Source organism: Thamnophis elegans, chromosome 8 (assembly GCF_009769535.1).
Source record: "Thamnophis elegans isolate rThaEle1 chromosome 8, rThaEle1.pri, whole genome shotgun sequence".
Classification (NCBI taxonomy): Eukaryota; Metazoa; Chordata; class Lepidosauria; order Squamata; family Colubridae; genus Thamnophis; species Thamnophis elegans.
In genome coordinates this window covers 44,111,033-44,138,644 of record NC_045548.1, presented here as the reverse complement: position 1 = coordinate 44,138,644, position 27,612 = coordinate 44,111,033, and the positions used below count along the sequence as shown (strand labels likewise).

At 34.4% G+C, this 27,612-nt stretch overlaps 1 protein-coding gene across 1 annotated transcript; it reads left to right on the top strand.

The window, feature by feature from the left end:
* The first annotated feature begins 53 nt into the window (after positions 1-53).
* MYBL1 (MYB proto-oncogene like 1) lies at positions 54-22,219 on the top strand. Its single transcript, XM_032222218.1, has 16 exons — positions 54-496; positions 4,675-4,780; positions 4,872-4,943; positions 5,237-5,329; positions 7,020-7,240; positions 8,252-8,435; positions 8,829-8,900; positions 9,462-9,560; positions 10,598-10,831; positions 12,258-12,599; positions 13,990-14,135; positions 14,344-14,458; positions 15,771-15,887; positions 15,975-16,079; positions 16,959-17,135; positions 17,841-22,219. Exons 1-16 carry the CDS (start codon positions 477-479, stop codon positions 17,967-17,969), a joined length of 2,232 nt encoding a protein of 743 aa, XP_032078109.1. The 5' UTR covers positions 54-476; the 3' UTR covers positions 17,970-22,219.
* The last annotated feature ends 5,393 nt before the right edge of the window (positions 22,220-27,612 follow it).

Below are 27,612 nucleotides of genomic sequence, written 5' to 3'. Positions count from 1 at the left end.
TTCCCCCCTTCCTCCCTCGCCCAAGCTCCCCCGTTTGGTCGCGTGCTTTCTGCAGCAGCCAATGGGGTGTCAGTCCGCGTGCGCAGATTCAAACGGTGGCTCCGGTCAGAGGCTGGGCGCGAGATTCGGCGGCAGGGTCGAAAAAAGGGAAAGGGAAAAAAACAACAACAACAAAAACCCCGCGAGCTCCTCGGCGGCGCCTCTGGGAAGCGTTCGAGGCGGAGGGCCGAGCAGTGGCAGCCGGGCAAGGGCTCCGCTCCCTTGGTCCCCGATCCTTTTCCCCTGCCGTTTTGGGCTGGGTGTGGGGCCATGCCCCCCGTGCGGGGAATGGGGCGGGGGCGGGGCTAAAAAAAGCAGCGCTCCCCCTCCCCGGACTCCCCTGTCGGGCATCGCCCGGCGGCTTCGATTGAGCGAGCGCTCCTGGTCGGCGGGGCCATCCCCCTTCCTTTCTGCTTGCTTTATGGTGCACGCGAAGGATGGCGAAGAGGCCGCGCAGGTGAGTGGCCCCGTACACTCTCCCGCTCGCCGCCTTTGGCATCCTCCATGCCTGGCTCTACGTTTCCCTCTCTTTCTGCCACGGAAGAGGCCGTGTCACCCTCCTAGGCGAAGGCTTCTGAGTCTGACCCAACCCGCCTCTCTTGTCCGCGGATCATGGAAGGTTTTCTACTGCCGCTTCCACGTGCCCTGGCAGCTCTGACCCGTTCTGACATGCCTCGGCCTGGGTCTTTCTAGTGATGGTTTCAGGTTTTGTTATGCTGATTTTACACAGGGTGAAAAGATGGTCCTCCTATTTCATTCGGTTATTTCCTCACCACATCTTTGTGCGGGGAAAAAGTATAAGTACCGAAAAATATTCCTGCTATCCGTTTTTGCTTCTTGTTTCACTCTTGTTTTATGTATGTACAATAAGTAAAAGTATGTGAGAGGGAAAGTCTGAAAGAGTGTAATGTATCCCCTGTGTCATGGTTCTTGCTGAATTATTTTCTCCTATACATTATTTAAATATAGGAGCATCTAAGCAAAAATAATATTTAAGGATTGCAATAAATTTTGGCCTTCAGTCAAAACCTGTACATAAACCAAACAGTTTTGTCTGAATATTGAAATCTTTTCTTGGTTTTCTACTCCTTTATTAGAAAAATACATAGCTAATAATTGTAATTTGCTTCAATGGACATATTTGCCGGATAAATTTCTTGTTGTTTAATCGATTTCTCAGAGGATAGCATACAAAAACACATAAATGCAAAAACAGGAAAGTAAATAAATAAATAAATAAATCTAAAACGGTGGTAAAAATGATAAAGCATAGCACTAAAAATATACAGAGAAGTAAACGATCCTAGGTACAAAAAGTTTATTAGTAATAAAAAGACAATAAAGCAAGGGAAGGCATTTTACTGAATTATTGAAGGCTCGCTTGAAGCCTCTTATGAAACAGATAAATATATGGATTGCATTGGTTAATTCCAAGATTTTAAATTGAGCCTAAAGTGGAAACCAAAGTATATAATATTGATATTTCATTATTTTGTCCAGTTCCAATCAGTATCTTAGGTAGATTTTTCAGTTTAACTTCCTGCCTACATTATGATTTGTCTCTTTTATCTCGATTAAGTTTTTCTTTTGTCAACTATGAATTGTGAGTACAATTTTGTAAATCATATGAAATTGGCAGAACTTATTTCCAAATAAATAGAAGATATAGAACTAATGCGATGGGCTTTTGAAGATTATAATATGGGAAATTGTTCCACTTTAATTATAGTTTATATAACTTTGTTTAGTTATGACAGATGATAATGTCCAAACCACTATTGCGCCAATCAGAAGCAGTTAGAGAACTGCCAAATCAAGAATTGAAATGGATTTAATTCAAGAATTGACCTAAGATGATTGAAAAAGTTGGAATTGTAAATCAACCACATTTGGAGAATCATGACTGCTGTCTCTGGCTGAAAGGGAGAGAATCAACTGAAAAAATAATATAGTAGTCCTGTAGACTATGATCTTACGAATATATTTTCTTAGATGGTTTTAAAATGAAAATATTAATAACTGAGAAACATTTTTTTATTATGATTTTTCCTGGACACAAAGAAATGTTGTAAAAGAGTTGAGCAAAGACTGAAAAAATGAATTTGTCTGTTCTAGTTTATATGATAATACTTAATATCTTGCTTAAGCCATTTGCAAAGAAAACTATGAAAAAAATTGTAAATGAAACACCTAATTTGATAAATATTAGTATAGTTCTCTATGAAGCCAGTAGATGGCAGACTGTTCTCAAGGAAACAAAGGTGAAAACTTCCTTGTTTTCTTTAATAGTTCTGAAAATGAAAGCTGCTGTTTAATTATTGTTTCCTAATATGAAATATTTGCATAGAATTATCGTAACTTCCTTGTAGAAATTTTTTTTTCTTTATATATATTATTTTGATCTAGGAAAAATGCCATGTATAAACTAGCCTAAGCATTTGTACAAATATACAAAAGTAAATGTTAATTTAAATAAGGATATTTTAATAAATGAAATAGGAAAATAATTCTTGAAATGAGCACTTTTGGTAGTTGTTGGTATTCTCCATATCATCACCACTATTTGCTATACACTTCTGCCAATTATGGGCAAGCTTCTTAAACCATCATGAAAAAACTCCATGCTTTGTCTTCTGACAGTCCTTTCCACTTCTTCATTTGAGTTAAGAACTCAAATTGAAAGATTTTTTTTTCAATTTGGAAAAAGTTGAATGTTGCATGTCACCAACTCTGGACTATGGTGGATGGATTAAGATGATAGGATGCAGCTTCTAAATTGCCTCTTGGGTGACGTGACTTTTGAGATCTAGGGTAATCAAGTTGCAGCAAGATTTCCTTAAATTTCTAAACTCTAATAATTATTTCAAAATTTTGAATATTGCAGTGTAACACTCTAATTTGATATTGTTCAAATATTGCCTAGTTCAAGGAATTCCAGTGGAATAGTACTTTCTGCAATGCCCAAAACTGTAATAAGTTTTTCTGCCAAAGCACAAATTTTGAACTTTTTTCCAGAGTTAAGATTTGTGATAATATCCCATGAACTAATACTTCTTTTTTGGTTATAAGAATGGGCCTGCCTATGTTTTCTTTACTATCATGATGCTGTGAAGAAATTCTTGTAATGTGACAATGATAATAATTGGAAAATTTCAACTCTTGAAGTTTTCTGCAAGAGCATGTGAGGAACCCTTCTTTGAGAACTCTTCCAATTTTGAAGAGTATAAATAATGTGACCCAAATGTTCTTAACAAAATTTTTCCCTTGAGTGATCTGCCAGTTATCCTTATTCAATTCATGAAATTTTCTCATGTGAAATTTGTTCTTTGTTCTGCATTTCGTTATGCATTTCATTCTTAATTGAACAAATCGGTTTTTGTTGGGGATACTATATTTAAAATTTGACGGCTCAGCAGTACACATTACTCATATCATAACCATCACTATAAAGGTATATGGAAAGAATGAATTTTAATTGGAGGAACAAATTTTTGATCTTCAGTGGTCAAAAACTTAATTATGGCATTATGTAAATACACTAATGAGAACCTACTTCAGTTTTCCTTTTCACAAATAATAGCAACACAGCTTTTTCTTGTGCATCAATATTGCCCTCTCTTTACAATTTATAATAACAGAAGCAGAATAATAGAGTTGGAAGGGACCATGCAGATCTTCTACTCCAACCCTCTGTTCCAGCAGGAAAACCTATACTATTTCAGATAAATGATTATCTGTTCTTAAAAATCTATAGTATTGGAGCACCCACAACTTTTGGAGGCAACTCATTCCACTGATTAATTGTTCTGACTGTCAGAAAATTTATTCTTAGTTCGAGATTGGTTCTCACCTTGATTAGTTTCCATCAAACACTCATGTATAGTCATGAAGATTAGATGACCTACAAGATCCCTTCCAGCTCTATTCTGATTGATTGATTGTATAGTCGATATTCTCAAAATAAGATTTATGACACTAGTTCATAAATGAATTTCATCACAAATCTAAATTATGTTTGATTATGCTAGTATGAGAATAGTTTGTGTAATAAATATAATACATTGTATCAGATAAATTTGCTTTCAATTGGTGTCAAGCACACTGGGAAAACTGTTATTGTTGGAAGTAAAGTCATCTTTCAGGGTATGCTTAAATTCTCTATTCTTATTCCTGAAAGCACTAAAATTTGATTTTGACATAAATCAAGTATGTGAAATAGGAGAGGATGTAATTTGGGCATGCCCTCAAAAACAAAACAATGTAAAAGTAAAAGATAACTAAGAAATAGTCCAATTAGGACATTCTTCCCAGGTTGCTTTCTGTTTAAAAATGTAGAGACATGTAAACATAGTATTCCTATACATCAGTCACATTATGCCTACTATGATCCTGTGTATTTTAATAATGTAAATTTATTTAAATAAATATTTAATTAATATTTAAAGGATTTGATTTGGTTGCTTCTTAAAGTTTTACTTAGACTGTAGCTGTTCAGTCAGTAATGGTATATGAACAAATGCCTAAAGTCTGCAGTACCTTTTAGTTTAAAATGTTGACTATAAGTCTTTAAAGCATGTGAGACATGGGCATAAATTTACTGTCAATGTTAACTTAATAATAGTTTGCACTTTGCAGTGAGGAAGATGATGATGAACTTCATTATGCAGATCATGACTATGAAGTACCACAACAAAAAGGGGCAAAAAAGATATGTAACAGAGTAAAATGGACCCGTGATGAGGTGAGCTCAACTGTAACATGGCTTATCTTCCATACAGACTTGAGTTTAGCATTGAAAAATTATTCATGGAAAATTTTATAATTTATTACAGGATGAAAAACTTAAAAAACTAGTAGAACAGCATGGTACAAGTGACTGGACATTTATTTCTAGTCATTTACAAGTAAGTGGAAAATGATTTAGTTTTTTTTATTTATTTAGTGTTCAACTGTTCAGAAATTTCAGCATCATTGTCTGAATAAACAATAAGAGAAAAAAGAACTCTCTCTATATATCTGTTAGAATATCTAGTTTTATAACAGATATTAGAATATTAACAAATATCAGAAATAACAAATATAATCAAATAAAATAAATCAAATAAAAATTATATTATAACAAATATTAGAATCCTATAACATCTTCAATCAGGATGAAAAGCTACACAGAGAATAATTATTTTTCATTTTTTTGCAGAATCGTTCTGATTTTCAGTGTCAGCATCGATGGCAGAAGGTCCTAAATCCAGAACTTATTAAAGGCCCCTGGACTAAGGAAGAAGATCAGAGGGTATCGGATTTATATTTATATTGCTCCTAAGTACTAATTTTGTTTCAGGAAGGACAGTACTGTTATTCAGGTATCTATTGTCCTCTTTTGCCATATGTAGTCCAATACAAAGTAGGATATAAATAAGAACATTATAAATGTTTGCATCCATATTCTTTGCTGCTTAAAATAGAGATTCATCTTTTTTTTAAGCTTAGGAGCTGTGCTTGGCCTTTAATTAGAATACATTCCTATTTAATATCTTTACCCAAAACGTCTTAACATTCCTATGCTCCGAGGATACTTGGTGATCTAAACTAGGTAACATCATCAATAACGAAACGTCTGCAAGAAAGCAACCAAGCTCAGAGCACCAAGGACCCCTCATTTCAACCCTGAGCTATTATTCTTTTACTCCTATGCTCCATTATATACGGCAGTTATTGCATATAATTGTTCAAAAATTTAAATATTGTTTAACACCTTCACTCGCGGAATTGTTAATATTGTTCCTTAGGGAAAGAAATGTTAACATATATACCAAATCAAATATATATAAATAAAGATTTCCCAAATTAATTTTATTTTCTATAATTTGTTTTTTCATATTTTAACCCTTTTCATTATTCATAAATTTATAATAATAAATATAATATAATATAATTTGAAATAAATATTAATAAAAGACAAAACCAACATTTAAAATTTTCCTTAAGTGGGTTGCAAAGTTACAAGTTAAAATCAAAACAGTAAAGTTCAATAAATAGTAAGGCTATGGAACATTTTGGGTTTAATTCCAATTCCACTGTTATAAAGGTAGCATATTGTAGTATATTTTTACAACTGACCCCTGTCTTTTCTCTGGATTGTATGAAGTTGTGGAGAGATGCTGTGGATTCCCAGAAAGGATGCAGTGGCTTTAACAAGGTGTAGTTCATTGCCTATCCTGAAGCATATTTTTGGAAATAAGTCTGAAGTACTGCATAGTACTAGAAATTGCATAAATAAGATAATATAAGACACAAATGCTACTTAATGTGCATAGTATGGGCAGTTACCTAGACACCTGGGAAAAGAGGAATGTTTTGCCCTGGGGCAGTAATGCCTCTATGGAGAAGATGTTCCTTCCTTACAGCTATCTGCCAAATTTTATGACTTTGTAAGTACCTTGACGAAATACCTGAGATGCCAGAGGTAAAGGATAGATACATTTATAATACTCTATTTTCTTACATTAAATATGTCATTTCACCAATTTATATTTGGAAGAGCATGTTATAATTTAGCTTTGTAACATTATTTCAAACTGTTCTGCATCCTACCCTTTAGATATTCTATTTTATACCGCACTCCACCAGCTAGCTTCTAAATGTGATATTCGGTCTGGTTTATACATAATACTACATCATAATGTGAGATGTATATGTGTGTGTACTTAAGTCAACCTATTATGGAATAATGTGAGCTGCTATGGCTTTTTAAACAAAGTATGCTATATTAAATTCTGTCTTAGCATTATGTGGAATCTCATCCATTGTATTTTTACACTTCCCCTAGCACCAGTGTCCTAAATGTAAGCCACTTGAAGTCAGAATGATTTTGTGGCTAAATTATTAAATAAATAGAATGAGATCCATTGCTTCTTCTACATGGGTGCTATTTTTTCTTAAAACAATGCTGGAGAAAATGTGCCATTCAATTTGTATTCCAGGTGATTGAACTTGTTCAGAAATATGGTCCCAAACGCTGGTCTTTGATTGCAAAGCACTTAAAAGGAAGGATAGGGAAACAATGTCGAGAGAGATGGCACAATCATCTTAATCCAGAGGTAAAGAAATCTTCATGGACGGAAGAGGAAGACAGAATAATCTATGAAGCTCATAAACGTTTAGGAAACCGATGGGCTGAAATTGCAAAACTGCTTCCTGGAAGGTAAGTTTTTTAAAATTGTGTTTATTTAAAATGATGCTATTATGTGGCCTTTTTTGCACAATATACTAATAAATTTTCCATTAACCCACTTAGTGCTTCTAACTGTTCATTCTGGTAGAAAACCAGCACAATTAACTGGATTAATCCTTCAATTTGGGAATACAGAGTTTTTGCAAATTTTCTTCAGGAACTCCCATGCTAGGAAAGTGCTGACAGGGCTTTATAATATTACTGCCAAGGCAGCAACAGTGCTTCAAATCTTAATTCATCCCAAAAAGAAGAACTCTCACTGACTATCCGTATTGCCCTGCTCTCTCCCAGCAAAGTCCTTTCTTCCTAGTTTTTATCAGCCCACATTTCAGTGATCCTTTGCAGTCTTGCCCCATTCTGCAGCATGGACACAGAGGACTTGAAAGGCTCAAAGGACAAATACAGAGGAATGTTGAAAAACTTACCAGATATTTTCAGACCAGTCCCCCCCCCATCTCCTATGTGAGAAGCAAGATATATTTCCTTTTTTTGCCCCAAAATCAGAGCCTTTGATAAGTGAAAGAAATAGTGAAGAAGACATCTTCAACAACTAAAAAAGGCCTAAAGGCCATAAGGCAACTTAAAAAGTGAGAAGGTTAGGGTTTGGGTGTAATTCAGGAAACCCTCCTGGCTTCTGGAACATACTTGTATGAATCTCTGTTAGAAGATTACTATTGTGATTTATCCTTCCACATTTTTGAGAAGGGATAATATAAAAGTATTATAACATTTTAATACATCTTTTAAAAACATTGAAACTGAAATTTTATTTTCGGAAATTCTGGAAAAGTAATTTTGCATTTTAATATTTGTAACTTATTTCTTGCGGCTTAATTTTCAGTTCTATGCAATACATAATAAATATAATGTTTACTTTATGTACATAGTGCAACATTAAACTTGAATGTTGTCTCATTCAAAAAGAATTCATTCTTTTACACTGAAGAGAACTTGACTTTGGATTATGTCCTATTTGTTTAGGACTGACAACTCAATAAAAAATCATTGGAACTCTACTATGCGAAGAAAAGTTGAACAAGAAGGATATTTACAAGATGGAATCAAAACAGAGCGCCCTTGTTTATCAAAACTTCCTCACAAAACTTGTGTATCTACTGATCATCTGCATGCCCAAAATCAATTTTATATACCAGTTCAGACACATGTAGGTTCCCAATTTTTATAGCCATATTTTTTACTGTAGGAGAATGTGTGTGAGAGCATCATGCTGCAAATAATTTAAAATAATTTAGGTGAGATACTTGAAAGAATTTAAAATTAAAATAATATTTTCAGCATTGTTTTAACCTTTTCATATTGATTTATTTTTGATATATTTTTTAACTTAAAATACTTTTTCACTGTAAATATTTGATCCTAAAAATATTTGGTTTCCAATTTTATTCATCTTAATATTCTTATTTTGTCTCAAAGTAGTAATTCTTTGAAACACATTCAAATTATTTTTTTCTAAAATTAAATGTTTTAAGTTATTCTGTAAAAGTAATTGTGCAAAAATAATTGATTATATTTGTGTAAATAACTATTGATTTGTTAGATACCAGGTTACCAATATGTTTCAACAGAAAGCAGCTGTTTAGATGTTGCAGCTCCTTCACACTTTATTCAGGTAATTGTTGGGTATTCACCATTTTCACCTTTTACTCTTTCTCTGACATCATGACAGCACAAAATTATTTCTGTTTAATTGTTATATGAAAAAAATATTCCTAATAGAGACCTGATCACCAGGAATACAATCAACTTCAGTTATTTTGAAAGGATTGACATATTATGGTGTCCAATAATTTAAATACTTTTTCTATCAAGGTCATTTCCTTGATATTTAAAAAATCATATGTTAATGCAGCTGAATTATTTTTAGATCTTGGATAGCAGATGAAATCCATATGCATAAATCCGGAAGGTTTTTTTAAAGTAGTTATCAAATATGTTGGTCTACTGTATGAAATTTCCGTTACTTGCCTAGCCAGAATTTCATCTTATTTTGTTTCTTAATGTATCAGTTTGATTGGATAGAAATTGGTTTTCAGTAGTATCTTGCTAAAGAATAATGTATTTAAAAATTTGAGGAATATTTTTGTCACTGAGCTTATCTCCTACTAATGTGTCCTAAATGTAATTCTATCTCCTTTTGTGTTCTTTTTCCCCTCAATGTCCATTTTGGCAGCCATTTGATGATGATCCTGACAAAGAGAAAAAAATTAAAGAACTTGAATTGCTACTTATGTCAGCTGAAAATGAAATCAGGAGAAAGAGAGTGTCCTCAGTAAGAGCTGATTGGCAATTAAGTCTTTCTACATCTTTAAAATTAATTAATGAACAAATAAACTGTAATGGTATTTGAAGCATAGTTGAAGAAATCATGTTTCACTTCTCAACAGATAAAGAGTTTGGATGGCATAAAATATTGCTTATATTTTTCTCATGACTTTTAGAACAAAGGATTACATACTACTTTCTGTGCTTTTTATATCTTTGATGGCTCATGTAAAGGTAAACAAGTGTAGAGAGAGAGAAGCATGAGGATTACTCTGCATAATTTGTGGCTAGAGATTATATATTGCATGCTACTCTATCATTTGGCAAAATTATTAAGCCAGCTTTTATTCTCTAGGCTGGGGCAAGCAATATTTTGATGGCTAGCAGCCATCAAAAAAGTCAAGTTTAAGGGCACAGCAGATGGGGTTAAATACTTCATGATGTCATGTGAATGGATGTTGCCCTGCCTAGGAGACTTCTGTTTGGTGCTTTTGATAATTAATTTTTATTTTTTTTGGTTTAAAGGAAATATAGGAGTATATACCCTAACAATAGTGAAATGAAACACCTCTAGTTTTTGATAATTTGCCACTGTAATTTAGCAGTATGATTTCTTGGACCACAATAGAGATTGTTGACAGGTTAAAATTAGACACAACTGCCATTGTGAGAATGGTCAGTATGAAATGATTCAAATATGTATGTCTGAGTTAGATGTCTTAATAAGTCGGCGGAAGTACTCAAGTTTTGACAAAATAGTGTGACTTTTAAGAATGTGCCACATGGTTATATCAGCAGCATAACCCTTTGTAGTTTTTCTTTTCTTTTTTCTTTTGGAAATAAGCCACTTATTAAATGGGGCTTACTTCCAGGTAAATGTATTATAGGTTAATTAAAATAATATATTGATTTTCTGCCCCATTTTTATACCACAACTGCCATAATTGCCAGTGAGCATAATTACTCATATGTCTTCTATAGTGAGTTTGAATTATCTTTCATGCTTAATTTTCAATAAAACAGCAACATTTTTTGTGTTCTTAGCAAGCCAGAAACTTTTCTAACTGGTCTGGAAACTTCATCATGGAAGATAACATCGCAAATACTTTAAATAGCCTTGGGGAGCAAACAAATGACTTTTATGATATAGATGATACACAAGCTTCAATAAATCAGCAAACCTCACCTAGCAAATACTTGGCTGTGGAAGCAAATGCAGTGCTGTCATCTCTACAGACCATACCTGAATTTGCAGAGACACTAGAACTCATTGAGTCTGTAAGTCTTAATAATAAAATTAATCTAATAAATCAGAAAAATATAAATTTTAATAGTTTATTAAGATTATTATTAGTAATAATTTTGTTCACTAAAACTCGGATATTAACTGTTTATTAATTTTTCTGAGAGAAATAATACAATGATAGTGAACATCTGAATTCTTGGGATTATCTGAGAAAGTACAGGTTCTCCTTTAATAAATACAACATGATGGGAATCTCGGTCATCAAGTGAAACAGTCATTAAGCAAGATATTGTGACTGCTTGGTCAGCGACTACAATCTTGGCATTCCCAGTTCCAGTTGTTAAGCAATTTTGTGAGTCTGAAGGAGATGGAGTCTCCCATAAAGAGCATGGGTTGCCTCGGTGAGGGGAAGACTGGGAGACATAGTGCAGGGCACGTTTGAGTTTCTATGCTTAGCTGAAAATGCTCCCTGCCAAAATCCAAGCAGGATTTCCAGCCCTTGAATGGGGAAAGAGTTATGCAGCCTTCACTGGGCCTCTCCCTCACCTTCCTAAGGCATCCTGTTCTCCTTGCCTAATCATGCTGCATCTTTGAGGCTGTAAATGTCAAGAACTCGGGAAATTCAGGCAGTTTAAATGACTATAAAGATCTATTGCAAGCTTAAGCGCTCTTTCTATAGGAATCTGAACTAGTAATGGTCAAGGGGAATTAGTGGGAGAAGAAAAAAGTTCAAGGTGGGCTGGACTTAGATCTGTTGTGGGCATGCAGGGATTTATGACTAATGATGAGTTTGACCCTTCCTACCTGGTCATCTATAGTAAATCTACATTGCCAAAATCCTGCTTGGAATGGACCTTTTTCAGCCAGCCTCCAGAAATGAGAGGGAGTCCTCTAGTTTCTGGACACTGGCTGCAAATGCGTCATGCTGCAAATGGTTCATGCCAAAATTCTGCTTGGATTTCAGGATGTACCCTTTCAACCAGAAACCAGAGGGTGTCCTTTTGGAAGGCAGCAATATCTTTCCTGCTAGCTTTCCCACTGATCTTCTGAGGAAGCCAGCAGGAAAGATTGCAAATGGTGATCACATGCTCACAGAGTGCTTGGCAATCAGTCATAAGTATGAATGGGTTGCCAAATTTCCAGATAACAATTATGTGATTGTGCGGCACTGCAACACCAGGAACTTTATGGGTCATAGGTTCCTTCATTCAGAGCTATTGTAATTTTGAATGATCATTGAATGAATGATTGTTAAGCAAGTACTATCTGTAATATTACAAAAAATGGATTAAAAGTACGTGTTAGAACTAACATTAAGATCTGTATATATATATATTAAAATGATAAATAATATGATAAATATCATTGATATCCCCAGTTCAATTGGGGTGTAAATAACTCTTATTTTAAGAGATGTTGTGAATATATATTTTTCTCTTTTGTTAATGGATATATGAGGATCCTGTAGCATGGAGTGATGTCACCAGCTTTGACCTTTCTGATACGGCTCCTTCACCTGTCAATCAAGCTCCAGTAAAATTAATGCGTATTCAGCATAATGATGGGGCAATGGAGTGCCAGTTTAATGTAAGTGTTGTACTTGATGGCAAAAAAATACGTGATGAAGAAGAATCAAGATCCCCAAATGTAGCCAAATTCAGTACTCCTACAATTTTACGCAAAAAGAAGAAAATCAGGACTGGACAATCATCAGCCTATGAACAGAATGACGGACTCTGTAGCAACAATACTATGCTAAAACAAACACCTGTGAAAACACTACCTTTTTCCCCTTCTCAGGTAAATAAATATAGTGATTGCAACTAATGATGTTTTGTAGGTTTATTTATTATTTATCAAAATGCAAAGCAAAAGTATGGAGGGAAAAATGAATGGATTGAGAGGAACAAATAGACCAAATAATGATGGTTTGGATGGAAGATGATATCCTCAAAAAACATAGTGGAAAAGTTTAAAGAACAGAAAATATAAGTGTAATAAGCCAGAATGTTTTGCAAGGATAGAAGGTATAGAAAATGGAGGTCATAAACTAGATTTAGCTGTATTTCTTTTTATTACCTTATATCTTTGATTTCTTTGACTTACTATTTTGTGCTCCTTTCTGTCCTGTTCATAATGTTGCTTATACTGAAAGGGAATATCATGATGGATAAGTATATATATTGCATTATTTTTACAATTAGCTACAGCTCTTGGAATAGTTTATAAAATCAGAGGGAAAACATCGAATGCAAAAACATAATATAAAATATAAAATAAAATAAAAGAACTATAGAATGACATCCAAATAACTGAGGACACCAGACATAGAGTTTATAATGAAGAAAACCACTTAACTAGAAAATGATTTAGCTATTAGTTCATAGGAAGCAGTTAGATAGAAATGCAGTTTTAAAAAAATAAAACTTTTTAGCTCTTCTGATTACAATGCACTTTAAAAGTATATTGAATATCCGGAAATGCTGTCTGCATTGTTGATGGTGTGTATAAAGTGTATTGTAGATTCTTTCACCCTACCTTACACATAGCTTTAAACAAGAGTGTGAAAATGTAAAGATAAAATACTACACAGAGTGGAAAAAAAATCATATTGATTATGAAGACAATTGAAAATTTTGCTACAAACAAATTAAATTGTCCTAAGATTGTGAATAATATTTGGGAAAAATTATATCCTTTTATATAAATATTAATGTTTTTATGAGAAAATGTTGTATGCAGCTATACAAGCAACTCTTTAAAGCAGAATTTCCCAACCTTTCTGGCTTTAAGGTCTGGCCATGGTGGGGGGGAAAGAGGATGATTCTGTGCGGGCAGCGGGGCCACTCACGCACATGGAATGTGTGGGTACTTGCCTGCTGCTTGTGCAAGTGGGGATGTGTATGCATACTTGCCCACTGCTTCTGTGGTCTGGTTCCAAACAGCTCAAGGGCCAGTAGTGGGCTGGGTTTTGGGGACTCCTGCTTAAAGTGTATAATGTCATGACAAGTAGATCATATTAATGTGTATTTCTTACAAAGGTTTCATCTGCCTATTTAGCTATGGAACAACATTTTATTGTAATATAAAATGGGGAATAATTATCTTGTTATAGAGCTGCTCATAGGTATTGCAGACATCAAACAGCTGGAGTTAAATTGTATAATTTATATTCTTGCTTTATATACAGTTCTTCAATACATGTTCTGGAAATGAGCAATTTAATCTTGAAAATACTCCATTTACATCAACTCCAATTTGTAGCCAAAAAGTTCTTATTACAACTCCCATACATAATAAAGATGTAACACCCAAAGATCAAAAGGAAAATGCTGGGTAGGTACATAATGTAATGTGGATTAAGAATTAAATATGCTTTTTGAAATGAAGGGGGAAAAAAGGGAAGTAAATCTAAATGAACTAAAAATGATTGGCAAAATGTAAAAGGTTAAAACAGATTCTGAATAAAACTTTTTTTTTATTCAGAACAATTTATTCTGATTATCATATAAAACTGCTTATACATCTTTGGGATTTTATATAGTTTTAGGACACCTACTGTTAGAAGATCACTACTGGGAACAACACCAAGAACTCCAACTCCATTTAAGAATGCTTTAGCTGCTCAAGAAAAGAAATATGGTCCTCTGAAAATTGTAGTATGTACCATTTTGATTCATATCCCTTATGTAATGTGACCAACCTAATTTTAGGATTAAAAGTTGATGGTTGATTCATATCCGTTATGTAATGTGACTAACCTAATTTTAGGATTAAAAATTGATGGTTGAGCAATGCTACATAATTTACATTTGGAAAAGGTCAAACATGTAATATTTTGTTTGTATCTATTTCAAGCTGTAACAGACTAGTCAATCCAAGCAAGGACATTTGAACAATGTATATTTTGAATACATTTTTTTGTCTTTTATGTATTTTACATCTATTAATTAGTTACATTTGTTTGATGCCCATTTTACTTGAAAGCGTCTAAGCATATTACAACATTAAAGGTATACTCTAAAACTTTGGTTGAAAAATATTAAATGGTGGCTATTATTACTACTACTATTGGTAGCTCATTTAATAGCTGCCATGTTTAGTGACCAATGGCACTGAAAAAGTAATTTTAGGACTGGTCCTCACACTTATCACCATCACAAGTGTCTCCATGGTCACATGATTGAGATTCATGTGCTTTACAACCCTTGAACATTTACAACCGATGCAGCATCCTACAAGCATTTGATTGTTATTTACACACTCCACAGCTAAGCTAAAATGAACAATTTCAGTGGAGAAGCTGGCAGTAAAATCTCAAGTCGCAGTCACATAGTGTCTTGCTCAACTGTGGGTGATTCCCTTAACAGTTGCAGCAGAAATGGGATCATAAGTCTTTGCAATCATGTAAATACTTCATCTAACAATTATGTTGCTTAGCAAATGAGTTCTCAGTCCCAATTGTGTTTAAGTGAGGACTACCTGTATTGAGATGTTCCCTCATTTTATGTCCCTTAACTACTTAAGTAATTTGGATTAAAAGATAATAAAAGCCCAAAGTCTTCCAGTGCATTCCATGGTCAGGGGGAAATGAAAACTTTGTTTTTTCTGGTCTCAGTACAATACCTTAACCCCTACAATGTAATGGTTCTCCACTTATCTAAATCTTTGCCTTGAAATAATACATGAATAGTCTGAAACGAGACCATTTAAAATTTAATTCAGAGTTTACATATTGGTTATGGCTCAGAATTCTGTCTACTTAATGAAGAATGGAATGTAATACTTAGAATCATGGAGTTGGAAGAGGCCACTTAGACCATAAAATCTGCTTGCTCTTGAGAATTTAATCTCATATTAATATTAAAAGTTGAATGTGTAAATATAAAATATGAGCTTAATAACAATGGACTTCAGTAACTAAAAATGATGAACTTTGTATTTTCTATTATTTTAATCATTTAATTTCAGTCACAGCCTCTTGCCTTTTTGGAAGAAGATATTCGAGAGGTTTTAAAAGAGGAAACTGGAACAGATATATTCTTCAAGGAAGAGGAAGATTCTGCCCATAAAGAATGCAAACTAGAGGTAAATTATACTGCATGTAGCTCTAGAATTTCAGCAACAATGGAAATAATTTTAATTGCTTCTTTTTCTGTAAAATATTGATCATAGAACACTTCTGTGAAGAAAGTCAGGAAATCATTGGTCCTCGATCCTTGGGAAAAAGAAGAACTTGGTGACCCTTTTCTTGCAGAAGATGATGTTTCAGATATGCAGGTCAGTACCATAATTTCAGAAATTTAAATACGTCATATTATATTTTTCCTGTCAGCAATTACTGCAAGAAAACATGATTTTAGTATTTAAAAGAACTGATACTAAGAACTATAATGATCAGTAATTGTAAGAATAAGCAGTGGCCTAACTTTTTTCATTTCAGCAAGTGTAATGTTGGTAGTCCTTGCTTAAAAATGGAAATTGGGATTGGCAACTACATTGCTAAGCAATGCGATCATAAAGCATGACTTCATGTGATGGCACTGACTTACAATGGCAGTCACAGCAGTTCCAGTTGCCATTATTGGATGAATCCTACATAGTCACAGCATTCCGTAGTTATGTGATAGTATTTATAACTTCTTGCAACCTTCACCATTGAATTTGCTTATTGGAAGCTGGCAATAAAGTTTGCAAATGATAATCACTTGACTATGAGAACGTTGCAATAGCTGCAACTACTAGGAATAGTTGTAAGACCCCTTTGTTCAGTGTCATCACAGTTTTGAATAGTTGCTGAATGAGTGGTCGCTGAATAAGTACTACCTGTAGCTAGTTATATATTTATATTCTAGTCTGCTTTGCTCTAAGAAAGGGAATACAATGGAATAGAACAAGTGCAGAAGCTCTCAGTTTCTGTTTCACTGAGAATTTTATATGTTTTAAGTTTGAATTCTTGGAGTTAAATGAAAGCCTCTTGATTAATGAAAGCCTATTTTTAATGTTTTGTACTAGTTTTTAAAGAATGCTTGTAAAGCTTTGCCTCAGAATTTCAATATGCAAGCCTGCAGGATGGTATTCTTAAGCTACTTTAACTATATAAACTTATAATTCTCCAGCAAGATACAGGTTGTATTAAACTTTTTTTTTGCAATATAGTCAGAGAATATCTATACTACATCACTTCTAATGATACCGTTATTGGAAATACATGACAATAGAGACAACACAACTCCAGAGAAACAAGATTCCAGTTCAACAAAACTGAATATAGCATGGAAAAAAAAGTTGAATACATACACTTCAAATAATATTAAAGCAGAAAAACCTCTTCAGGTCAGTATTTAAGAAGTCTTAATATTTAACTCTATTTATTTTGTCTTTGAAAGGTAATTTTATAGATTATAATATTTTTTATTATTTATTAATGTATAAAAAATCAAGGATTCTGGTATTAGAATATCCTATGTTTGTAAAATGCTTGCTCTTTAAGATTCAGGACTTAAAATTAGGAGAAATATGCTTAAAAATTGCAGTAAAATGTCCATACCACATACTTAGAACACTGTTGCTGAGTGTTCGGTTGGTTGCATAATTAATTTAACGAATTCCATAGTTTTGTACACACACAATGCATACTATACCTCCACTGTTTTCCAATTTCTGAATTAGATAATGAAGATTGAATAAATTGTGGAAGACAGACCTTAATGGTCTCTTGCAATGCCTGAACATACATGTCCATGTAGCTTCATTGGGATGGGTTAACTAGTTGTAAGCATGAGTGTTACACCTTCAATATCCTGGTGTTCAAAGTGCTTTACTTGATTTTATACATGTTTATTTAGGCTAGCCAGGAAACCAGTATTATTTTCCTATATCTAGTTCATAGCATGGGACTTAAGGATAGCAGTCTTTTAAATCATTAAGTGAAACCGAGAAATGTTGCTTTCTTGCTTTTTTATTTTAATGTTTGGTGGCTTTAAGGCATTTAATTGATTTAATTCTGAATGTAATTATTAACTGGATTATGTACAACAGGTGAATTGTGAATGGGAAGCTGTTGTTTATGGGAAGACAGAAGATCAACTTATTATGACTGAGCAAGCAAGAAGGTACCTGAGCACCTATTCAGCTTCTGGCAGCACTTCAAGGGCTCTCATCTTGTGATTTGTCTTAAGAACATATCGATCTTCCTTCCCCCTCGCCCCCTTTTTATTACAGACTTTAAGCTAAAATACGTTTGCAGTACTTTTTTGATGCTGCCTTCTAAGGGGATGGTAATACCCCTTTTTTGAAAAATAACAAAGGATGCAAATATCTCCCCCATCCTTTTTTAAAAGCAATTTTTAAATGGTCTTTTGAAAGACCTCTAAACTAAATGGTAAAAGAAATGACTGCATATTTTTTCTACCAGTCGGTTTTCTAAATTATTCTTTAGTATATACATCTAATTTTCTTCTAAAGAAACTTTTACTATAGATTAGACTTAGAGGTGTTTGGTAATCTATGAAAGAAAAATGTACAGTACTCTTTGAGAATGCTTTTGCTAATGTAGCAATTTTGAATATGAAGAAAGGGGCTAAAGGAAAAATAGTCAGTTGCACTACTTGTACAAGGTATGCTGCACAGAATTAACTACAGTGTTATATGTAGATATTTATTTGAGAATGGTACTTCTAGTACGAGAAGACAAAGAGATGAATTTAATTTTTAATAGGATAAAGCGTCAGTATTCATTAATCTCAAACTGAGACCTTTGTTGAATGTATTGTACAGCATGTGGGAGAAGAATAGCTTTTGTAAATTGTGATACAGTTTGTGTATAATTTAGTTTCATTTTAAAGCTTGAGGCTGCAATTTCATCTAGTGCCCACATATTTCCTGCTGTTTCGCAAAGCAATATAAACTTGCTCTTGGCTGCAATAGAGAAAGGAGCAATTTTAATTTACCACCCTCTGTTCAGAAATTATATAGATATGCATTTTGCTCTCCTACTTTCTTTAGTGAAGCCTCAGCCCTAAGTAATATATCAGTTCAGTTCTGTCTGGTTCATTTGAAGATGAATTGTATTCCCCTTTTGCATTCCTGTCATCCATATACCATTACACTTTGCTTTTTACTGCTAGTCTTTACTAGGTTACTTGATACACAAATCTGATGCTGCCTCCTATATCCTTTGGTTTTTAAGGCTTTGGGATTTCATTCATTTTGATGGATCTTTGCAAAATATACCAAAGGCAGTAAGAAAAAATAAGTATGGTTTAGGAAGATCAGGACAAAAGAAATGGATCAACCCTGGCTGAATGCCACTATGAAAGTGGGGAAAAAGTTCTCTTTAAGCCATTAAGATAAGAAGTGAAGGGATGCTTTCGTTAATGGATTATTCTCAGTTTATGAGAGAGTATTGCTATTCCATAAATATTGAGGCAAATATTAGGGAATATACAAACAAGTTGCTGGTGGCTCTTGATTCTACAATTACCATTAGGCAGTAGGAAAGAAGAAAAGCCAGCATGAGAACAATTTTGGAAAGTTGGTAGAATGTTCATGGCAGAAGTTAATAATCTAAAAACTTGGAGAGGAGCTTCAAGTCAGCTGGTCATTCATAGTATGCTATATTTTGCTCCTTGTCCATAAACACATAGCAATTCACATAAAGATAATGGAACAAGTTGTAATACATGAATTAGCTGATAGAACAATGGTATTTTAAAAACATGAATCCAGAACAGACTTCAAAGAAAACTTGTTCTTGACTTGTTCTGTTCTTTGAGGGTAGTATAGACTTTATTGTGAAAATGAAAAAAAGAAAGGAGAGAGGATGAGCACTTTCACTGAACTATTGTAATGGAGGAATATATCTGTGACAGGATGTTTGAATTGATAGGGCTGCTCTGCAAATACCAATACCTGAAATGGTATGTGGTCACAAACAATAAGCAAAATTTCAGCCTCTTTGTATATATGTGTATGTACACACAAACACAGTGTCTTCAGAGCTTGTAATAAAACAGCTCCAGTTGACATGAGAGAAAGAAAAAGTTAACTCGGTGCATTGGAATACAGCAATATTACAATCTGTGAAGTACATTAATTTGCATTTCATCCATTTAAAGATTGCACTATTCCCTTTTCAATCATGTAGTTTACATAGTCATTTTAAAATCCGTCTGACTTTAATTTCACATACTCCATAAATTGAACATTAAAGGGACAAACTTTTATGAAGAAACAGAATGTGATAAGACACAATTTAACTTTTTGTGGCTTTAATGAAGGCATGAATCCCAATGCATTTTGTTACAAATGTGAGAGGAAAAAAACCTGGTTCACTTAGTTACTTTTCTTGACACAAGCAGCCATGGGCCCTGTTACATTTGGGTCTGTTTTGATGTGGGGAGAATTAAACTTAACTTACTTATAGGTGAGTAACTGCTACAGCTGTCTCTGTGATCATGCTTGATGAATTGCTGCCATCGTTGTGGCACATGCTGTTGGTCTATTTCTATAGTAGTTTAGCTCACTTCAACATTTCCCCATACCTAGGCATAAACAAAGCTAAAGGGGGAGTGTCCATGACTGCTTGTTCTGAAATTTGGAATTGCCTCTAAAATAATTTATAGCTGCTCTTAGGAGCTCTAATAACATAGTTACAAAACTGCTTAAAAAGCAAAATAGTCTTTTTTTAATTTAAGAGTTGTTCGTGATTTTAATCTTCATAGGTTATGGGAGTTGCTTCAATTTACTTGTTTTAGACACTTGCACTTATTTTTGTCCTATTTGAAGGAATGTCTTGGTTTTGTTCTTGTAGCTTTTTTTTTAGTGAATTTCTTATAGAACATAATGGTGTGCTGTCAACCTAAATACTGACAGATAAATAGAATTCTATACTGTAGAGTTGTGTACTGTATACTATAGTTTTTAGCTATTTATATATCTGACACTCTTCCTCTCCATTTCTGGGTGTGCTGCTATAGCTAGTAGCAGAATCTGCTTGCTGCTATGAGAGATGGAAAGAGCGAGCATCAAATGCACTGTATGTAAAATGACAAATAGAATGATGGCATGTTCTCAAGTTATATTGATATCAACTGTTGCTGTGCAGAGAGAAACACAATTATTAGAAAGAAACTTGATACCACATACCACCAAGAACTCAAAAAAGGAATTTCCCCCCTTATTTTCATATTGTATGTGGTATGTGAAACAATCTATACTTAAAAAATAGCTGGAGACCCCTATACCATAGTTATTTATTTATTCTAAACCAATATTTATATATAGAATATTCATCTAGCTATCTTTCATAGGCCAGTTTTAAAAAAAATGTTAGCATTTTTCAGAATAATTTGGTAGAAATGGATTTCATCAACATGTGAGAAAGCAGTTTGAAATACTCTTTGGTATTGTTCATTTTGTTCTATCTTTAAGTAAGATTTTTAGAATACTTCCTCCCTAAAATACAAAGGAGCTCAGTGAATATGATTTGCATAGTGAGACTATTACCCAGATGACTATGTACCAGCATGCCCGATATTTTCTCAACATATTAGTCTAACCCTAAGTAAGCTGTTTCAGCTTAGGTGAGAATTCATAAAGTAGTTTGCACATGTATGAATCCTTTTACTGCTGGGTATATGTAGGTTCTTAGTTGTACTTAAATGGGGTGTCTCAATTGCAATCAATATGCCAAGGTCCAAAGGGTATGTGTGTGCATTTGTGTTGCCCTAAACATGCTTTTTGGATTTTTTTCCTCTCAGACTATAGCTTCCTGAATTCTGGAAGTACTCTGAAGAATTCTCTAGTGGGTTTTTTCTTTTTCTTTCTTTTGGAATGGATGTTAGAAGAAAGGTATAGTGGTAGGATGAGAAAAGGAGTGAAGATGATACAAATCTTGCAGTACACATACTGACAGTGCCTTGCAGTTTCTTGGATTTTATTCCATGTTATTTTTTATATCTAAACTATATATACTGCTTCGCACAAGGTATGTACATTTACAAGTAGAGTTTCTTTAATGGTACCAAAGTCACTGGTGTCAAGACTTAACATAGGTCTCTGGTTAGTAGCACAAAAATGAATTGGTATTGGTTGACAATTTAATTGCTCTTTTGTTACTTTTAGCACAACACTTCCCCCTTTCCCATTTTAAGCCATTGATGTGTTAGACATTTTTGTACTTTTTTCAGTTTTAGACGCATTTGCATTTTTATGTTTAAGAGGAATATATCTGCAAGAGCCAAGCATGCATGTTAGGGAGTAACAGCATTTATTAATATGTGTGTTTTAAAGTTTTAGCTTTAATTATAAGATTAAAATATTGATGAAGTGCTGTTTGGGGATATTGTTTGGGGATTGTTATTGTTAATTTACTACAGATTTGGTTTCACCAAACAGATTTTGCATAAAATGCAGTCCCACATTCATTAACACCATAAATAAAACATTTATGTACATTCTTAATGGATATTTATTTTATTTAAAGGAAGTGTGTGAATTTGTATGTACTATTTGTTTCTCACATAGTCAATAATTTCTCTTCTCTAAATTATTACCATTACTCATGACTTTTATTGTTTTATCAATGTATAAAATACGAAGAAAAATAAAAATAGGAAATGAAGGGGGAAAGAAAATATGTGGTACAAGGGAAGAAAGAAAAAAATGTTGACTTCTGACTTTTTTTAGTGCAGAACATTACATCCTCACCTTTTTACTTTTACAAATTAGTATATAACTAGCCATTTCTTTAAAAACAAATCTATCTAATTGGCAAAACCAAAGTCAAAGTTTCATTTTTTCCCATCACAAGCAGAAATCCAGAAGTGATGTCCAAATAAAAAACATAATTAAATATATTCTTCTCTCTGAATAAAACAATCAATTTAACAATTTCTACTTTATCTTTCTTGCTGTGGAAATAATATATATTTCAATTTGCACTTTATAAATTATCATCATTTATATTAACAAAATTCACTGTCATCTTTCAGATTCTTTAACCTTAAAGGGAAAAATATTTTTTCTTCCATTTTAAAACAAAATTTTCTTTAAAAACATTTCTAAAATCAAAACATTATACTATATCTTTTTAAAACTTCCTTTTAACATATATACTTTAAAGTTGATTTTCAGACCAATAAAATCCCAACTAACTCCAATTAACTCACTAAATTTAGATACTTCCTTCAAATTACCGTCATAGAATATTTTTCCTTCTATACTTCCTTTTTAAAATTTTGTTTTTTAACATTCTTGGAGCAAAGTTGATTTATGAACTGATGGATTTTATTTAAAGATTTTTCAAATACTGGTAGATCTCTAATAATTTGCTCCTCCATCTTCTTAACTCCCTCTTCATCCTTTTAACAGGTTGTGGCTAAAGAGAGTCTCTTTTAGCTTAATAAAAATTAATATTCCTTAAAAAGATTAAGAAATCAAAGGAACAACTTACTGTCCATTTGAAAAATAAATACCAAAATGGCTGCTTCTTCAACAATGAACTGATTGCAGCCTCCCACCCCCAGCTTTCCATATGCAGGCTGCTTGGAAACACAGTTCCTGAAACTATTTGCAGACATTTGCTGTATTGGAGGATCTTGTGGGATAATTCTAGGACTTTTCCTAAGAGTCATATAAACTAAAAGAATGCCATCTGCTATGTATAAGCAATATTATCCAGCAAATGTGAAGCATAAATATATGGAAGTGACAAAGTTTTGTAGTAGCTGTGGTAAAGTATTATTTTATATTTTCCAACAGAAATGTCTCCCCTGCCCCATGGAGATCCTTGGTTCTTTGCTACCTCTGGTTTTACTAATGAATCTGTTGCTAATTTGTTCTTGTCACTGATTTAAGCACTCAAAATGTTTGTAGAAGTAGGATGGTTATACAAATTCCTTTAAGTTAATAACTGAGAGGTGGCTGTTCCTTTCCTTAATGTGTATAGAAAAGTAAATTGCCTTTCCTACATGATTCCATTGCTTTTCTTATGAGGAGCTCAATGTGGGATTCAAGATGCAATGGAAAATAATCACTATGCATTGACTTTAAGTGGAGATTGGAATCTAGGTTTCACCAAGCTTAGCCTAACATTCTAATTACAACTCTGCCATACTGGCCTTTAACTATATTTTGCATGCAGGGACATATTTGGCATTTGCAATACGATAATGTAGAAAACAGACTGATTCCAATATAATTTTTCTGGATGCAGCTATTATTTTTAAAATAATATATATAGTAAGATGCACTACTTTGTATCTTAATGAATTTTGAAAATGTTTGTGGCAAGCTATACTGGTAGAAGACAGACTACTTCATTGAATCTCTAGGCCCTTATATATATTGTTAACCATGTCACAGAACTATTTGGAATAATAACTATTATGCAGAAGTTAACACAGATTAACACAAAATTTCCCGTCCCCCAGTGTCTCATCTATGTCTGATTCATAACAGAAAAATCTATCTAGAATTGAGTAGGTTTTACTTATAAATAACCCTCAACAGACATTTCTAAGTGAATGCAGTGCATTCAGTTGTGGGAGAGTAGAGCTCCCCAAAGCTTGCCACAACAGAATAGATTGACTCAACGTCTGGGAGGAGTCCTCTTTGGCAAATGGCCAGGCATCATTTGTTCTAGACACCAGATGGCGTGTCATTATAAGTGCAACAAGCGGTCATCTGGCACGCTCTCTGGGATTATTGCTACTGCATAATTGTTGGCCTGGAAAAAAAACCTTTTGTATTTTTAGGAGGGAAAATCCCTTATGCAGTGATTGAGTTTCACCAGATGCCTACCCCCCCTTCAAAAAAAATATATCTAGTAAAGCTGAGTATGTACATTGTACAAAATTGACCGTAAGAAAACAATTGGAAAGATCTTGATAGCTTTGCTATCAAGAAATATTTAGCTTTCCTAAAAAGAAATATTTCTTTTTAGAAAATATTTTAGCTTATAAATTTTCATACAAATCAAGAAAGAGAGATTTTACATACTAGGAAGGGTTTTATATCAGTCTTCCTGAACCTGACACTGTTAATTGGTTTAACCTGCAATTTCCAGTGTTCTAAACCAATGTGTTGAAGAAAACAGTATAGGTGGTTTTTCACTTCGGACTACACTTGAGCCCAAAGTTTTGTTGCTGAGTGAGACAGTTGTTAAGTGAGTTTTGGTCCATTTTACGATCTTTCTTGTCACAATTGTTAAGTAAATAACTGTAGTTGTTAAGCTAGTAATATGATTGATAAGTGAATTAGCTTCACTTAAAGGTAATCACTTGACCCTGGGATACTGCAAATGTCGTAAATATGAGCCAGTTGCCAAGTGTCCAAATTTTGATCACATGGCTTATCAACAGTTGTATGAAAAATGTTTCTGTCACTTTTTTCACTGCCATTTTAACTTCAGACAGTCACAAGTGAATGGCTGTAAGTCAAGAACTACCTATATTTGTCTGTTGTTTGCTTGCATCTTTATTTCATGTATAAGAGCACCTAGTTCACAGCAATTAGGCCATGTGTACAAATTTAAAACAATGTTACATGAATAAATAAATAAAATGCCATATGGGGAGGGGGAAACAAACATACCACAAATATCTAAACCATCTTATTCATTCTGAATGTGGAGAAAAAGCCAGGTTTTCTAGGCTTATTGAAAAGATACCAGAATTGGAGATGTTTGAACCTTGGGGGTGGGAATGGGGGAAGAGGAGAATACTACTCCAGATGGATGGGATGACAAAAGCATAGGGTCTAGTCTAAATATTCAAGGATGTGGTCAAGAAAGCTAAAGCTCAGAATGATCATCTGCTTGCAATGAATGCCCAAAATAACAAAGGTGTTATTTGGATATGTGAAGAACAAAAGGGAAGCCAAAGAATTGGTAAGTGTAATGATTGGTGAAGATGATGAGATGGCAATGAACAAGAGGCTGAACTACTTACAGTAAGTCCTATTTTGCATTTGTCTTTGCCAAAGGAAAAATATATGGTCCAACTTGCTGAAGCCATACTGCAGTGAGGGTGGGATGCAGAAAAGAAATGCAGGTCAAAATAATCTTGCTGTTTTAAAAGAAGGGATGGAAACTGGGTAAAAATTTCCAGAACTGTTAGGTCTAGTGATGGTTTATTGAGAAGGGCACCACCGCTTTATTGAATTCAGATGGAGCCACCTCTCAAACATGAATTCATTTCATGGATACCTTGGCAGGCCTTATATAGACAGGAGGGACATGGCTGTACAGAAGGGCAATTAACAGTCCCAAGTAGCCATTCGTTTTCTCAGGCATTACAGAGTGGAACATTTCCCAGGTAACAGGATAAGATCATGCCTTACTCAACTCAACTAGATTTGCCACATTCAAATGGATTTCAGTGACTTTAGTTGTTAGATGCATGGAGTATTACAGTGGCCCTGAAATAATCTTGTGAACTCTTTCCCCACACCAACTAATAAGTCACCTCAAAAAGGATCAGCAAATGCAATAAGTGAAAAAATAGATATGTCAAATCTTCCAACAACATTTAAAGATCTAATGAACAATATCTGCTGAGCTGAGCATTGAGGTTCGAACATTCTACTCAGTTAATGGTAGGAAAGTACACTATATTGCCAAAAGTATTTGCTCACCCATCCACATAATCAGACTCAATTGTGGGTGAATACTTTTGGCAATATAGTGTATATTTATACCAAAGAAGAAGAGTTTAGGGTGACATAATGTTTTCCCTAACCAGAGAATCAAAAACATTGTTAAATTGAACAAATCTAAATACATAGACAGTACATGTCTGCACCCTCATAAATATAATGTTGAACTATTTATATAATAAGGGACACTGGCTCAGTGGCTAAGATGATGAGCTTGTTGATCAGAAAGGTCAGCAATTTGAATCCATAGCACCGTCTAACGGAGTAAGCTTCCGTTACTTGTCTCAGCTTCTGCCAACCTAGCAGTTCAGAAGCATATAAAAATGCAAGTAGAAAAATAGGAACCATCTTTGGTGGGAAGGTAACAGTGTTCCATGCTGATTAGTCATGCCGGCCACCACTGTTCCCTTTAAGCTGCGTGGGTGTGCGACCGTGCAGGTGGCAGCAAAACACAGTGCAGCAGTTTCCAACTGCCGCGCAGCAATCTTTAGCATGCTGGACTTTAGTCTGCAGGTGGCAAGGAGGCTTCTGTCAGCTGGGCTGTGATATTATAGTGCCTGGACACACCCAGAGAAGGGTGGGCCTTTGGACAACAGAAATGTGGCCGCCTAGGGTTACGATTGGGCTCCCTCTGCTGGCATGTGGGTGATTGACAGGGAGGCCGTTCCCTCCTGGATCAAAGTTACTGAGGGGGGAAGCGGCAGCAGTGGCAGAAGCCAACTCTCCGCAGGACGTGCAGAGCATGCTTCTGTCGCGGTATGTCGGTTAAGCCCCCATGGCTGGCTGGGCTCCCCGCAGTTGGCTCCGCTTCCGAGATGCAGGTGTGTGGGAGGCCCTCGTCACGCAAGCAAGTGGAAACCCACGCCAGGTGTGCACATGTTGTCTGAATCCAGCCTCTGAGTTCGGAGCATTGGGGCTCAAGGGTTTTTTTTGCAGGAAGGGGGAGTCGAGCTGGTGCTCTGCAGATTTTATTTGATTTTATTGCTCGAAAAGAAAAAGAAAATAAAGGCTTCTTGGTCCGCCTGGACTGGAAAGTCAAAATCCGGAAAATTAACCTTGTTTAGGAAAGTTTTGCACTGATGGAAAAATAGTGTTTTCCAGTGAACGTTTTTTCACTACTTTTCCTTGTTTTTTTTTTGGCCTCTATTCCTTC